This window comes from Coregonus clupeaformis, unplaced genomic scaffold (genome assembly GCF_020615455.1).
Source record: "Coregonus clupeaformis isolate EN_2021a unplaced genomic scaffold, ASM2061545v1 scaf0751, whole genome shotgun sequence".
NCBI classification, from domain to species: Eukaryota; Metazoa; Chordata; class Actinopteri; order Salmoniformes; family Salmonidae; genus Coregonus; species Coregonus clupeaformis.
Window position 1 is genome coordinate 123,237 of NW_025534206.1, and position 15,161 is coordinate 138,397.

General features: G+C 45.2%; 1 protein-coding gene across 1 annotated transcript in view; it reads left to right on the plus strand.

Moving 5' to 3' along the window:
• Window positions 1-15,161, plus strand: part of LOC121535698 (retinal-specific phospholipid-transporting ATPase ABCA4-like) — a 98,340-nt gene that overhangs the window by 42,204 nt on the left and 40,975 nt on the right. The window contains exons 20-29 of the mRNA XM_041842962.2: window positions 4,362-4,550; window positions 5,143-5,320; window positions 5,906-6,037; window positions 6,524-6,663; window positions 7,067-7,204; window positions 7,723-7,904; window positions 12,566-12,671; window positions 12,840-13,045; window positions 14,151-14,205; window positions 14,498-14,566. Coding sequence (XP_041698896.2) covers window positions 4,362-4,550; window positions 5,143-5,320; window positions 5,906-6,037; window positions 6,524-6,663; window positions 7,067-7,204; window positions 7,723-7,904; window positions 12,566-12,671; window positions 12,840-13,045; window positions 14,151-14,205; window positions 14,498-14,566 — 1,395 coding nt within the window. The remainder of the gene's footprint in view (window positions 1-4,361; window positions 4,551-5,142; window positions 5,321-5,905; window positions 6,038-6,523; window positions 6,664-7,066; window positions 7,205-7,722; window positions 7,905-12,565; window positions 12,672-12,839; window positions 13,046-14,150; window positions 14,206-14,497; window positions 14,567-15,161) is intronic.

A 15,161-nucleotide genomic window follows, 5' to 3' on the forward strand; every position in this document is an offset into this window, starting at 1 on the left:
CTTTGCTATGAAGCCCCTTAATAAGATCTGGTGCAAACAATTACCTTCAGAAGTCACATATTTAGATTGCACCTGTGTGCAATCTAAATATCACATGATCTGTCACATGATCTCAGTATATATACACCGGTTCTGAAAGGCTCCAAAGTCTGCAACACCACTAAGCAAGGGGCACCACCAAGCAAAAGGCACCGTGAAGGCCAAGGAGCTCTCCAAACAGGTCAGGGACAAAGTTGTGGAGAAGTACAGATCAGGGTTGGGATATAAAAAAATATCAGAAACGCTGAACATCCCACGGAGCACCATTTAAATCCATTATTAAAAAATGTAAAGAATATGGCACCACAACAAACCTGCCAAGAGAGGGCCACCCACCAAAACTCACGGACCAGGCAAGAAGGGCATTAATCAGAGAGGCAACAAAGAGACCAAAGATAACCCTGAAGGAGCTGCAAAGCTCCACAGCGGAGATTGGAGTATCTGTCCATCGGACCACTTTAAGCCGTACACTCCACAGAGCTGGGCTTTACGGAAGAGTGGCCAGAAAAAAGCCATTGCTTAAAGAAAAGGCATGAGGGAGACTCCCCAAACATATGGAAGAAGGTACTCTGGTCAGATGAGACTAAAATTGAGCTTTTTGGCCATCAAGGAAAATGCTATGTCTGGAGCAAACCCAACACCTCTCATCACCCCGAGAACACCATCCCCACAGTGAAGCATGGTGGTGGCAGCATCATGCTGTGGGGATGTTTTTCATCGGCAGGGACTGGGAAACTGGTCAGAATTGAAGGAATGATGGATGGAACTAAATACAGGGAAATTCTTGAGGGAAACCTGTTTCAGTCTTCCAGAGATTTGAGACTGGGATGGAGGTTCACCTTCCAGCAGGACAATGACCCTAAGCATACTGGTAAAGCAACACTCAAGTGGTTTAAGGGGAAACATTTAAATGTCTTGGAATGGTCTAGTCAAAGCCCAGACCTCAATCCAATTGAGAATCTGTGGTATGACTAAAAGATTGCTGTACACCAGCGGAACCCATCCAACTTGAAGGAGCTGGAGCAGTTTTGCCTTGAAGAATGGGCAAAAATCCCAGTGGCTAGATGTGTCAAGCTTATAGAGACATACCCCAAGAGACTTGTAGCTGTAATTGCTGCAAAAATGTAATGTAATACAATGGCAATCCGGGTTATAGGTTGAAATCCTACGCATGAACTGCCGACATTATTACGCATATTTATCGATATTGATGAAAAATAAGATATGCAAGATATTTGAATGGATATATATTTTTAAATAGCTATATCTATATATATATATATATATTGAGGTGAGAGCATTGGAAATGTTTTTGGCGGTTGACCTGGTTCTGTTTTGTGGGTGGCACTGTGTATAGTGGAGAACAATTGGAGGGTTACTTAGTAGCAATGCAAATATCATGTTACAGCTATTTGGACAGTCATTCGCTATGGTATTTTTTACTGGTAAATTTACAAACATACAGTGGGGAAAAAAAGTATTTAGTCAGCCACAAATTGTGCAAGTTCTCCCACTTAAAAAGATAAGAGAGGCCTGTAATTTTCATCATAGGTACACGTCAACTATGACAGACAAAATGAGAAAACAAAATCCAGAAAATCACATTGTAGGATTTTTTATGAATTTATTTGCAAATTATGGTGGAAAATAAGTATTTGGTCAATAACAAAAGTTTCTCAATACTTTGTTATATACCCTTTGTTGGCAATGACACAGGTCAAACGTTTTCTGTAAGTCTTCACAAGGTTTTCACACACTGTTGCTGGTATTTTGGCCCATTCCTCCATGCAGATCTCCTCTAGAGCAGTGATGTTTTGGGGCTGTCGTTGGGCAACACGAACTTTCAACTCCCTCCAAAATTTTCTATGGGCTTGAGATCTGGAGACTGGCTAGGCCACTCCAGGACCTTGAAATGCTTCTTACGAAGCCACTCCTTCATTGCCCGGGCAGTGTGTTTGGGATCATTGTCATGCTGAAAGACCCAGCCACGTTTCATCTTCAATGCCCTTGCTGATGGAAGGAGGTTTTCACTCAAAATCTCACGATACATGGCCCCATTCATTCTTTCCTTTACACGGATCAGTCGTCCTGGTCCCTTTGCAGAAAAACAGCCCCAAAGCATGATGTTTCCACCCCCATGCTTCACAGTAGGTATGGTGTTCTTTGGATGCAACTCAGCATTCTTTGTCCTCCAAACACGACGAGTTGAGTTTTTACCAAAAAGTTATATTTTGGTTTCATCTGACCATATGAAATTCTCCCAATCCTCTTCTGGATCATCCAAATGCACTCTAGCAAACTTCAGACGGGCCTGGACATGTACTGGCTTAAGCAGGGGGACACGTCTGGCACTGCAGGATTTGAGTCCCTGGCGGCGTAGTGTGTTACTGATGGTAGGCTTTGTTACTTTGGTCCCAGCTCTCTGCAGGTCATTCACTAGGTCCCCCTGTGTGGTTCTGGGATTTTTGCTCACCGTTCTTGTGATCATTTTGACCCCACGGGGTGAGATCTTGCGTGGAGCCCCAGATCGAGGGAGATTATCAGTGGTCTTGTATGTCTTCCATTTCCTAATAATTGCTCCCACAGTTGATTTCTTCAAACCAAGCTGCTTACCTATTGCAGATTCAGTCTTCCCAGCCTGGTGCAGGTCTACAATTTTGTTTCTGGTGTCCTTTGACAGCTCTTTGGTCTTGGCCATAGTGGAGTTTGGAGTGTGACTGTTTGAGGTTGTGGACAGGTGTCTTTTATACTGATAACAAGTTCGAACAGGTGCCATTAATACAGGTAACGAGTGGAGGACAGAGGAGCCTCTTGAAGAAGAAGTTACAGGTCTGTGAGAGCCAGAAATCTTGCTTGTTTTTAGGTGACCAAATACTTATTTTCCACCATAATTTGCAAATAAATTCATTAAAAATCCTACAATGTGATTTTCTGGATTTTTAGAGTTGACATGTACCTATGACGAAAATTACAGGCCTCTCTCATCTTTTTAAGTGGGAGAACTTGCACAATTGGTGGCTGACTAAATACTTTTTTTCCCCACTGTATGTATGTATGTATGTATGTATGTATATATATGTGTGTGTATGTGTGTGTATGTATGTGTATATGTGTATATGTATGTGTGTATGTATTATATATGTATGTATGTATGTATGTATATATATATATTTGCGAGAAAAAAAACATATGGGGGATTGGAAGTGATTCAGACAATTACATTGATGGAAGTTACAATCTATCTGAAATATTAAAGCTGATCTACCCCCCCCCCAAAAAAAATAAAAATAAAAAATAATAATAATAGTATTTTGGAGGGGTGAATAGTTATGCACGCTCAAGTTGTTTGTTTCACAATAACAAATATTTTGCATCTTCAAAGTTGTAGGCATGTTGCGTAAATCAAATGATACAAAAAAATCCATTTTAATTCCAGGTTGTAAGGCAACAAAATAGGAAAAATGCCAAGAGGGGGGGTGAATACTTTCGCAAGCCACTGTAGGTGTCTTTAAACAGGGTAAGTGTCAGGTTAGAAGGTAATGGTTAAGTTAAGTTGTTTTGTAATGCACCCTTCTGTTTGTCTATCGAACATCTGAACAGAAGTGTTGTCATTTTCTCGTATACTGAACAGAATTATTTCATTATTATAATATGTTACATCTTCAGGATGCCCAGCCCACATAGACTTATAAGACACTGTTTCTGCAGTAGCAAAATAAGATAATCATATATAGACAGTATATACATAATATTATCATATATAGACAGTATATACATAATATAATCATATATAGACAGTATATACATAATATAATCATATATAGACAGTATATACATAATAGAATCATATATAGACAGTACATACATAATATAATCATATATAGACAGTATATACATAATATAATCATATATAGACAGTATATACATAATAGAATCATATATAGACAGTATATACATAATAGAATCATATATAGACAGTATATATATAATAGAATCATATATAGACAGTATATACATAATAGAATCATATATAGACAGTATATACATAATATAATCATATATAGACAGTATATACATAATAGAATCATATATAGACAGTATATATATAATAGAATCATATATAGACAGTATATACATATAAACATACTGTTTGAACTTTGATTGAAGGAGTGATATGCCCTACCTTTGTTATGGACCTTCTCTCCCATGAGTTTCTCCCACTTCAAAGTAGTGGAACGTGGTAGAGGGACTCTGTTCTTGTCTCCCTAATTAATCAAAGTAGTGGAACGTGGTAGAGTGACTGTGTATCTATCTCTCTGCAGGTCCAGAGAAGTCCGACGTGGACAAGGACGTAGACAGTATGTGTTCACCTAGGAGGTGTAACGGTGCGGGGGCAAGGAAACCCTGCAAACACCAGGACAAGAGAGAGAAGATGGAGAGAGAGAGGGAGGAGGTGCTGAAACGACAGGAAGAAGAACAGAACAAAGAGGAACAGGAAGAGGATCTGACAGGTAGGGGGCTGTGTGATTGGCTAGACAGTGCTCAGATAGCTACTATGTGATTGGCTAGACAGGGCTCAGATAGCTACTATGTGATTGGCTAGACAGTGCTCAGATAGCTACTACGTGATTGGCTAGACAGGGCTCAGATAGCTACTATGTGATTGGCTAGACAGGGCTCAGATAGCTACTATGTGATTGGCTAGACAGGGCTCAGGTAGCTACTCTGTGATTGGCTAGACAGGGCTCAGATAGCTACTACGTGATTGGCTAAATAGGGTGCATGATCGCTCACTAACAACAGATGATTCCGATGGCTCAGTTGATTGTATGACCAGTCAATCCCATGCATTTTAGTAATCATTTATCATCCTGCATGGCACTTTGCTTATGGCCCAGCTCTGGCTTGAGTTATATAGCCCTAACCTGTACTCCTGTCTTTCTCATGCAGTAGATCTGGTTTAGCAACCAGACCTGGCCCCCTAATTCCAAGTAGTCACTTGGCCACTTGATAAGTGGTAGCCTTGTAGATATGGGCCAGATTTGGAGCATAGTAATTTTGGTGTCTTCCTCCATGTTTGTGACTGCCTCCCCCCTACCACAGCTCAGTTGTTCTTCGAGCCGGAGCCAGCAGGGCTGACCGTGGGGGTAGAGATTCAGGACTTGGTCAAGGTGTTTCCTGGGGGCTCCCGTCCCGCCGTGGATCACCTCAGCATCGCCTTCTACGAGGGGCAGATCACATCGTTCCTGGGACACAACGGTGCCGGGAAAACCACCACCATGTACGTACTGTACCTAAGCCTGGTCCTAGATCTGTTCTAACGCTGTAGACTACAGGAGATCTGCAGATATCACAACAGATCTGTTCTGTTCTAACGCTGTAGACTACAGGAGATCTGCAGATATCACAACAGATCTGTTCTGTTCTAACGCTGTAGACTACAGGAGATCTGCAGATATCACAACAGATCTGAGACCAGGCTGCCCCAAACCACTACCTAGTCTGCAGAGCACTCATTTTATTTTCCTAATGTTGTGGTGTAGGATATCAACTATCCATATTGAATTAGCCTAAACGTTTGAATACAGCTATTAGCGATCGAGAGCGCTATCCAGAGAAAATGTCTGTGAGGAATAAAAAAAGGTGATAGTCTCGTGACAGAAATTGAGTAGCTGGTTAGTGTGCATGCAAGATTTGGTTCTGGGTGCCGAGATTACTTAATAGTGTTCATGACATACCATCATGCTCTTCTTAATCGCATGTGTGTGTTTGTTTGTGTGTGTGTGTGTGTGTGTGTGTGTGTGTGTGTGTGTGTGTGTGTGTGTGTGTGTGTGTGTGTGTGTGTGTGTGTGTTTGTCTCTACCAGGTCTATCCTGACTGGTCTGTTCCCTCCTACATCTGGAACAGCCTTTATCAACGGGAGAGACATCAGGACCGACATGGACAGCATCCGCACATCCATGGGCATGTGTCCCCAGTACAATATCCTCTTCAAACAGTGAGTCCTCCTCTTCCTCCTCCTTGGCTATGTGTCCCCAGTACAATATCCTCTTCAAACAGTGAGTCCTCCTCTTCCTCCTCCTCCTCCTCCTTCTCCTCCTCCTCCTCCTCCTCCTCCTCCTCCTCCTCCTCCTCCTCTTCCTCCTCCATGGCTCTGTGTCCCCAGTACAATGTCATCCATATACCCACTGGCACTTGCCATAGAAACTTGAGTAGTCAGGTCAGGCATAGGACTGGGATATTGATGACATAACAAATTGATGAATGTTTGTTTCCTACAATTAACAGTCTAGTCAATTCAGCTGACTGACTGACAAACATATTTTCTTCTCTCTTTTTTTTGCTGTTGCAAGACATTTGTTCACTGTCTGCTGTAGTGACTAACAACCTCTCCTGCCCCCGTCCCCGTCCCCGTCCCCGTCCCGTCCCCCGTCCCCGTCCCCGTCCCCGCACCCGTCCCTCCCCACTCCCTCTCTCTGTCCAGTCTAACGGTGGAGGAACACATCCTGTTCTACTCCATGCTGAAGGGCACGTCTCAGGCTGAGGCTCAACAGGCGGTCGAGGACATGTTGGAGGATCTGGGCCTGCCTCACAAGAGAGACGAGGAGGCACAAAACCTCTCAGGTGGGTCACGCACAGAACCTCTCAGGGGGGTCGAGGCACAGGACCTCTCAGGGGGGTCGAGGCACAGGACCTCTCAGGGGGGTCGAGGCACAGGACCTCTCAGGGGGGTCGAGGCACAGAACCTCTCAGGGGGGTCGAGGCACAGAACCTCTCAGGGGGGTCGAGGCACAGAACCTCTCAGGGGGGTCGAGGCACAGGTGCTCTCAGGGGGGTCAGCCAGGCTTGAAACACACTTGTGAGCAGATACTGTTTCGAGGTCTTCCTTTTTCTTTGTCGAACCTTTGTTACTGCAAATAAATTAGCCAGGCCCTAGCAATGACTCAGATTTTGTAGTGTTTTACCCTACATTGTCTCTTGTTTCTTGTGTTGCCCCTGAAATAACGTCTCTTCTCACTCCGTGCAGGCGGTATGCAGAGGAAGCTGTCTGTTGCTATGGCGTTTGTTGGGGGGTCAAAGATTGTGATCCTGGATGAGCCCACGTCGGGGGTCGACCCTTACTCCAGACGATCCATCTGGGACCTGCTACTCAAATACCGCACAGGTACTACCCTAGCCACTACACCTGGTTTACATCTGGGAGACCATGTTCCGGCACTTCTCTGTGAGCAATTCAGTGCCAGGCTGAAGAGAGAACCAGCAGACACTCAGGCCTTCAAGGACTGGTGTTTCCCATCCCTGCTCCACCTTGCCTACAGATAGCTTACAGCTTGATTCCCTATCCAATCAACTCCCTCTAACGTCTGACCCCTCTCTCCCAGGGCGTGCAAGTGATCCTGTCCTCTCACCTCATGGACGAGGCTGACCTGTTGAGTGACCTAGCTCCTTGTCCTGACCTCTGACCTCTAACGTCTAACCCCAGGCCGTACAGTGATCCTGTCCTCTCACCTCATGGACGAGGCCGACCTGTTGAGTGACCTAGCTCCTTGTCCTGACCTCTGACCTCTAACCTCTATCCCCAGGCCGTACAGTGATCCTGTCCTCTCACCACATGGACGAGGCTGACCTGTTGAGTGACCTAGCTCCTTGTCCTGACCTCTGACCTCTAACCTCTATCCCCAGGCCGTACAGTGATCCTGTCCACTCACCACATGGACGAGGCCGACCTGTTGTCTGACCGTGTAGCCATCATCTCTAAGGGCCAGCTCCATTGCTGCGGCTCCCCCCTCTTCCTCAAGAACTGCTTCGGAGTGGGATTCTACCTCACCCTGGTCCGACGCATGAAGGATATGAGGAAAAAAGAGGTGAGGGCTACACTAGAATAGTATTAAAGAGGGGAAAGGTGATACACTAGAATTGTATTAAAGAGGTGAAGGGACAGATAATTGGCTAAGGAGGACCATGCTATGTTGTCATTCTCCTTTCAGAATGACTATATGCCTCTGAGTGACTCTGGGTTAAAGTGTGTAAAGGACCTGGTAGAGGACCTCTGTGTAAAGGACCTGGTAGAGGACTTCTGTGTAAAGGACCTGATAGAGGACCTCTGTGTAAAGGACCTGATAGAGGGCCTCTGTGTAAAGGACCTGATAGAGGGCCTCTGTGTAAAGGACCTGGTAGAGGACCTCTGTGTAAAGGACCTGATAGAGGGCCTCTGTGTAAAGGACCTGGTAGAGGACCTCTGTGTAAAGGACCTGGTAGAGGACCTCTGTGTAAAGGACCTGGTAGAGGACCTCTGTGTAAAGGACCTGATAGAGGACCTCTGTGTAAAGGACCTGATAGAGGGCCTCTGTATAAAGGACCTGGTAGAGGACATCTGTGTAAAGGACCTGGTAGAGTGTTAATTATGTTGTCCTTCTCTCTGTCAGAACTAGTGTAACTGTGGATCTGAGTATCTCTATGTTCAAATGTATTTGTGACCCACCACCTGGATTCGGTCCTATGTAGCAAAATTTGATGTGTTTTTTACATTGGATAAAAGTAGAGACTCGCGAGACCTAGAAAATGGTATATCATACACTACAGGTGAGGAACAATGGGAAAGTCATTCTGCTTTGAAAGTTGATAAACTTGTAACCCCACTTTTGAGAAAATGGCCCTTGAATGTTTTGGGACACCTACTGGAGAGCTCTTCTTTGTCTACACCCATTCAGCATCATTCACACCACACCCTCTTAAGCCTTAGCCCCACCCATCTCTTTAAGGTTTCACAGTGTAGTAAACAACCAAAGATTCCAAGACTAAAAGTGGTGAAAGTAGTAGTAAAAATACACTTTATCTAGTCCTTGGCCTATATCCTAATCTGACTTTGGTGCAGGTCATGTTGTTCTTCACATTACCATCTCTGGTAAACACACACTATATCAAATCAAATCTAAGTTTATTTGTCACATGCACAGGATACAGAAGGTGTAAACGGTACAGTGAAATGTTTACTTGCATAGTGGAGTCTTTTGTTTAGACATGTAGCTAGCTAGCTAGCTAGCTAGCTAGCTAAACAATTAACCATAATCCCAACTCTAATGCCACTTTCAAAACAACTGGGAACTCTCCAAAAAATAAACTCCAACTGGGAAAAATCGATTTGAACGGTCATCCAACTCGGGAACTCTGACCTCTTTCTAGAGCTCCTACACAGATCATACACGTAACGTTAGCTAGTGAGCCAGCCAGCTAACGTTAGCTATCTTGCTAAAAGTACGCTTTAACTTGCAATGAAAAAAATTTCTGACAAAATTAGAAACGTATAATATCTGAAAGTGTAGCTAGACTCTTACCCGTATACAATGGTGGAACAAGCTCCCCCACGACGCCAGGACAGCGGAGTCACTGACCACCTTCCGGAGACACTTGAAACCCTACCTCTTTAAGGAATACCTGGAATAGTATAAAGTAATCCTTCTACCCCCCCCCCTCCCCCACCCCCCCATAAAAATAATAAGAAAAACAGTGGTTGTCCCACTTGCTATCATAAGTTGAATGCACCAATTTGTAAGTCGCTCTGGATAAGAGCGTCTGCTAAATGATGTAAATGTAAATGTAAATGAACGCTTCTCCCTCTGTCACGGACGCCATGTTTGCCCTTAGTTTGAAGATGTCATACAACAGCCTTCTTTCTGCCCTCTCCGTATTTGGAAATCACCTCTCTGCTTCCAGCGGGCATTCCACTGATTTCAAAACTTGGTCAACGACACCGTTTTCTTCCCCACCATTGTCATCAGACGACTCTACGATGTCCGGTTCAATGAAAATGTTCTTATCTAAATCAGGGATTTCCTCATCGTCTGATTCATTTTCAGAGTCAGAATGGTACGATCATCCTCCAGAAACTACTAGTCCATCACAACAGTTTCCCACTGAGTTTTGCCGATAGCGCCATTAAATATACAGTGGGGAAAAAAAGTATTTAGTCAGCCACCAATTGTGCAAGTTCTCCCACTTAAAAAGATGAGAGAGGCCTGTAATTTTCATCATAGGTACACGTCAACTATGACAGACAAAATGAGGGAAAAAAATCCAGAAAAACACATTGTAGGATTTTTTATGAATTTATTTGCAAATTATGGTGGAAAATAAGTATTTGGTCACCTACAAACAAGCAAGATTTCTGGCTCTCACAGACCTGTAACTTCTTCTTTAAGAGGCTCCTCTGTCCTCCACTCGTTACCTGTATTAATGGCACCTGTTTGAACTTGTTATCAGTATAAAAGACACCTGTCCACAACCTCAAACAGTCACACTCCAAACTCCACTATGGCCAAGACCAAAGAGCTGTCAAAGGACACCAGAAACAAAATTGTAGACCTGCACCAGGCTGGGAAGACTGAATCTGCAATAGGTAAGCAGCTTGGTTTGAAGAAATCAACTGTGGGAGCAATTATTAGGAAATGGAAGACATACAAGACCACTGATAATCTCCCTCGATCTGGGGCTCCACGCAAGATCTCACCCCGTGGGGTCAAAATGATCACAAGAACGGTGAGCAAAATCCCAGAACCACACGGGGGGACCTAGTGAATGACCTGCAGAGAGCTGGGACCAAAGTAACAAAGCCTACCATCAGTAACACACTACGCCGCCAGGGACTCAAATCGTGCAGTGCCAGACGTGTCCCCCTGCTTAAGCCAGTACATGTCCAGGCCCGTCTGAAGTTTGCTAGAGTGCATTTCAATGATCCAGAAGAGGATTGGGAGAATGTCATATGGTCAGATGAAACCAAAATAGAACTTTTTGGTAAAAACTCAACTCGTCGTGTTTGGAGGACAAAGAATGCTGAGTTGCATCCAAAGAACACCATACCTACTGTGAAGTATGGGGGTGGAAACATCATGCTTTGGGGCTGTTTTTCTGCAAAGGGACCAGGACGACTGATCCGTGTAAAGGAAAGAATGAATGGGGCCATGTATCGTGAGATTTTGAGTGAAAACCTCCTTCCATCAGCAAGGGCATTGAAGATGAAACGTGGCTGGGTCTTTCAGCATGACAATGATCCCAAACACACCGCCCGGGCAACGAAGGAGTGGCTTCGTAAGAAGCATTTCAAGGTCCTGGAGTGGCCTAGCCAGTCTCCAGATCTCAACCCCATAGAAAATCTTTGGAGGGAGTTGAAAGTCCGTGTTGCCCAGCGACAGCCCCAAAACATCACTGCTCTAGAGGAGATCTGCATGGAGGAATGGGCCAAAATACCAGCAACAGTGTGTGAAAACCTTGTGAAGACTTACAGAAAACGTTTGACCTGTGTCATTGCCAACAAAGGGTATATAACAAAGTATTGAGAAACTTTTGTTATTGACCAAATACTTATTTTCCACCATAATTTGCAAATAAATTCATTAAAAATCCTACAATGTGATTTTCTGGATTTTTTTTCCTCATTTTGTCTGTCATAGTTGACGTGTACCTATGATGAAAATTACAGGCCTCTCTCATCTTTTTAAGTGGGAGAACTTGCACAATTGGTGGCTGACTAAATACTTTTTTTCCCCACTGTACATTGTTTTTGTTATTTAACAGATGCTCTTATTCAGTGCGACATACAGTAGTGAGTGCACTGGTGCCCGTGGGAATCACACTGGCGTTGCAAGCGTCATGCTCTACCAACTTAGCCACACTTCAGGGCAGCAATGACGAGAGCAGTAGCAAAACTTTTTCAGTTCTTCATGATATCTATATATTTTTTCAAAGACAGAATTAGACAGAATTATCCACACATACTTAGCAGCTCATGTTATAGACAGAACCATGCTACATGGCAGACCAATCTGAACTCATCTCTCTCGGCATGTCCAGCCCATCGATGATCTCAGCCAATCACGGCTGGCGAGAAGGTTCCTGTATTTTTCCGTGGCTAAACCAACTAGGCCCGTTATTTAACAATTGTATTCGTAATTACAGATGGCATACAAGTTTGTTATTAGGGCACATGAAAGTTCACATTTTCCTTTTCTGCCCAACAACAAAAAAACGTTCAAATGCCTCTCCTGTGAAGTAGTGACGTGCGACATACGTCTAGTTTCCTGAAACTGGTCACATATTAAAGAGTGTAAACATGTTGTTGTTGTTGTTGTTGTCTCTCTCTCTCTCTCTCTCTCTCTCTCTCTCTCTCTCTCTCTTTCTCTCTCTCTGTCTGTCTCTCTCTCTCTCTCTCTCTCTCTCTCTCTCTCTCTCTCTCTCTGTCTCTCTTTCTCTCTCTCTGTCTGTCTCTCGCTCTCTTTGTCTCTCTCTCTCTCTCTCTCTCTCTCTCTCTCTCTCTCTCTCTCTCTCTCTCTTTGTCTCTCTGTCTGTCTCTCTCTCGCTCGCTCTCTCTCTCTGTCTCTCTCTCTCTCTCTCTTTGTTTCTCTCTGTCTGTCTCTCTCTCTCTTTGTCTCTCTCTGTCTCTCTCTCTCTCTCTCTCTCTCTCTCTCTCTCTCTCTCTCTCTCTCTCTCTCTTCTCTCTCTCTGCGCTTCTCTTGTTCTCTCTGTCCATCAGAATGAGTGTGACTGTGCCTCAGAGTGTTCCTGTACCTGTTCCACCTGCACCAAAGTCAAAGAGGAATCCCAGGGCCAGTCCATGCAGCTGGAGAGAGCTCTGGATGGTGGGTCAGTGTGTGTGTGTAGTGTTTGTGTGTGATCGTGTGTGTGTGTGTGTCTAGATACTCTAATCAACTCACTAGTTCTGTAATATTCACTCCAAGTCCATCCTCCCTCATCATCAATCAGTCAATCAATCAATCAATGTACAAAACTTTTGTCTCTTCTCCCAGGTGATGTGGACAACATCACCACGCTGATCCATCACCACGTCCCAGAAGCCAAGCTGATCGAGGCCATCGGCCAGGAGCTGACCTTCCTGCTGCCCAACAAGGGCTTCAAGCACCGGGCCTACGCCTCCCTCTTCAGAGAGCTGGAGGAAACACTGGGAGACATGGGCCTCAGCAGCTTCGGCATCTCTGACACCTCACTGGAGGAGGTAGGGACTGGGGGTAGTGGGAGATAGGACTGGGGAGGAGAGGGGTGAGGTAGGGACTGGGGAGGAGAGGGGTGAGGTAGGGACTGGGGAGGAGTTGGGTGGAAGGGGATGGGATGGAGAGGGGTGAGGTAGGGGAGGGGATGGTGGGGGTGAGGGTGAGGGTGGAAGAGACACTGAGAGAAATGGGCCTCAGCAGCTTCGGCATCTCAGACACCTCACTGGAGGAGGTGAGACTGGGGGTAGTGGGAGATAGGACTGGGGAGGAGGGGAATGTGGTAGGGGAGGTAAGACTGGGGAGAAGGGTAAGGTGATAGGGGGAGGTGAGACTGGGGGTAGGGGGAGGTAGGACTGGGGAGGAGGGGAATGTGGTAGGGGAGGTAAGACTGGGGAGAAGGGTAAGGTGATAGGGGAGGTAAGACTGGGGGTAGGGGGAGGTAGGTGGGGGGGTGGTAGGGGAGGAGAAGGAGGTAGGTGGGGGTAGGGGAGTATGAGGTAGGTGGGGGGTGATAGGGGTGGAGGAGGTAGGTGGGGGGGTAGGGGAGTATGAGGTAGGTGGGGGGGGTGATAGGGGTGGAGGAGGTAGGTGGGGGGGTAGGGGAGTATGAGGTAGGTGGGGGTGATAGGGGTGGAGGAGGTAGGTGGCGGGGTAGAGGAGGAGGTAGGTGGGGGGTGGGGGGTGATAGGGGTGGAGGAGGAGGTAGGTGGGTGGTGGTGTGTGAGGAGGAGGAAACACTGCATCTCTGACACATCGCTGGAAGAGGTAGGGACAGGGGAAGGTGGGGGAGGAGGCGGGGGTCAGGGTGAGGGTGGGGTTGAGGGGGTAGAGACTAGTCCCCGTCTGATGACATCGTCAAGCAGCTTTTTAAAGCACTTCATTAATAACTTTCTGACTAGCAAGATTTCGAACTGGCTAAGAAACTGTCTAAGAAACTGGCCAAATCCTTTTTATTTACTTAGCCTATTTGTATTTCAAGCCACGTGTTTTTCACTCGGGATCATGGTGAAATTTGGCACACATGGTCAGGGGTACAAGAGTAGGTGGCCTGTATTCTATTTGAACACATACATTGGGTCCAAATGAATAGATAATGTTTCTTCCCTCCAGATCTTTCTGAAGGTGACAGCAGATGGGGAGGCAGCAGCCAATACCAAAACTCCAGGTGAATGCCACGCTCACCACCCTACAGTCTACAGTCCAATCTACCTCCTACCTTCTTTTCCTTTGCTTATGAATGTTCCTCTTATAAGTGGTTTCTGTTGATGTTGTTGTTGTGAGGTGTTTTGAAGTATTGAGTTGTGTTGTGTTATGTTGTATTGAGTTGTGTTGAGTTGTATTGCATTGAGTTGTGTTGTGTTATGTTGTATTGTGTTGTGTTGTGTTGTGTTGTGTTGTGTTGTGTTGTGTTGTATTGTGTTGTATTGTGTTGTGACCTGTGGACCACCCTACCATAGAACAGTGGATGTTGCTGAAGAGAACAAAAGGCTGCAATAAAGTTGGTGTGGAGGAGGATGAACCTGAAGGTTAGAATCAGCCACTAAGTCTGCCTGCTTTCACACCAGTTGGTGTGTGTTACGAACCCCGTGGCTCTAAACATCTAGGGTGGATGGACATGAGACCCGTAACATAAATTCATGTAAATTATAAGTGTGGCATGGAATAGTGAGAACAAATAAGACACAACTACCATGAACTACCGTCAAACACAAAGTGTTTATTTATGAACACACGGTAAGGGTTTGGGGAAAAAGGGCTGAGCAGGACCCAAGAAATGAAACAATAGTGTAAAACCCCCTAAACTGATCTAGCCTGCCTGAAGAACCGCTAGGCTACTGCTACCATACAAAAATACAGTGGGTGGTCCGCTCAGGTCTAACTGGTGTTTATAGACAGATTTCTTCCCTACGGGTAATGTACGCCCAAGGGCATCTAGCTTAAACCCCCCTTTTCCCAAGAAAACACACAAAACTACTAAACAGGGTACTCAGCAATTAAATAAGTACACAGGATACAACAGTATCCACACTCAGGTAAAGAAATATATTCTAATAATGTTACCAATAGGGTAACCAACAACTTAGTGCGTACACAACACACAGGACACCACCGTGTCCACAC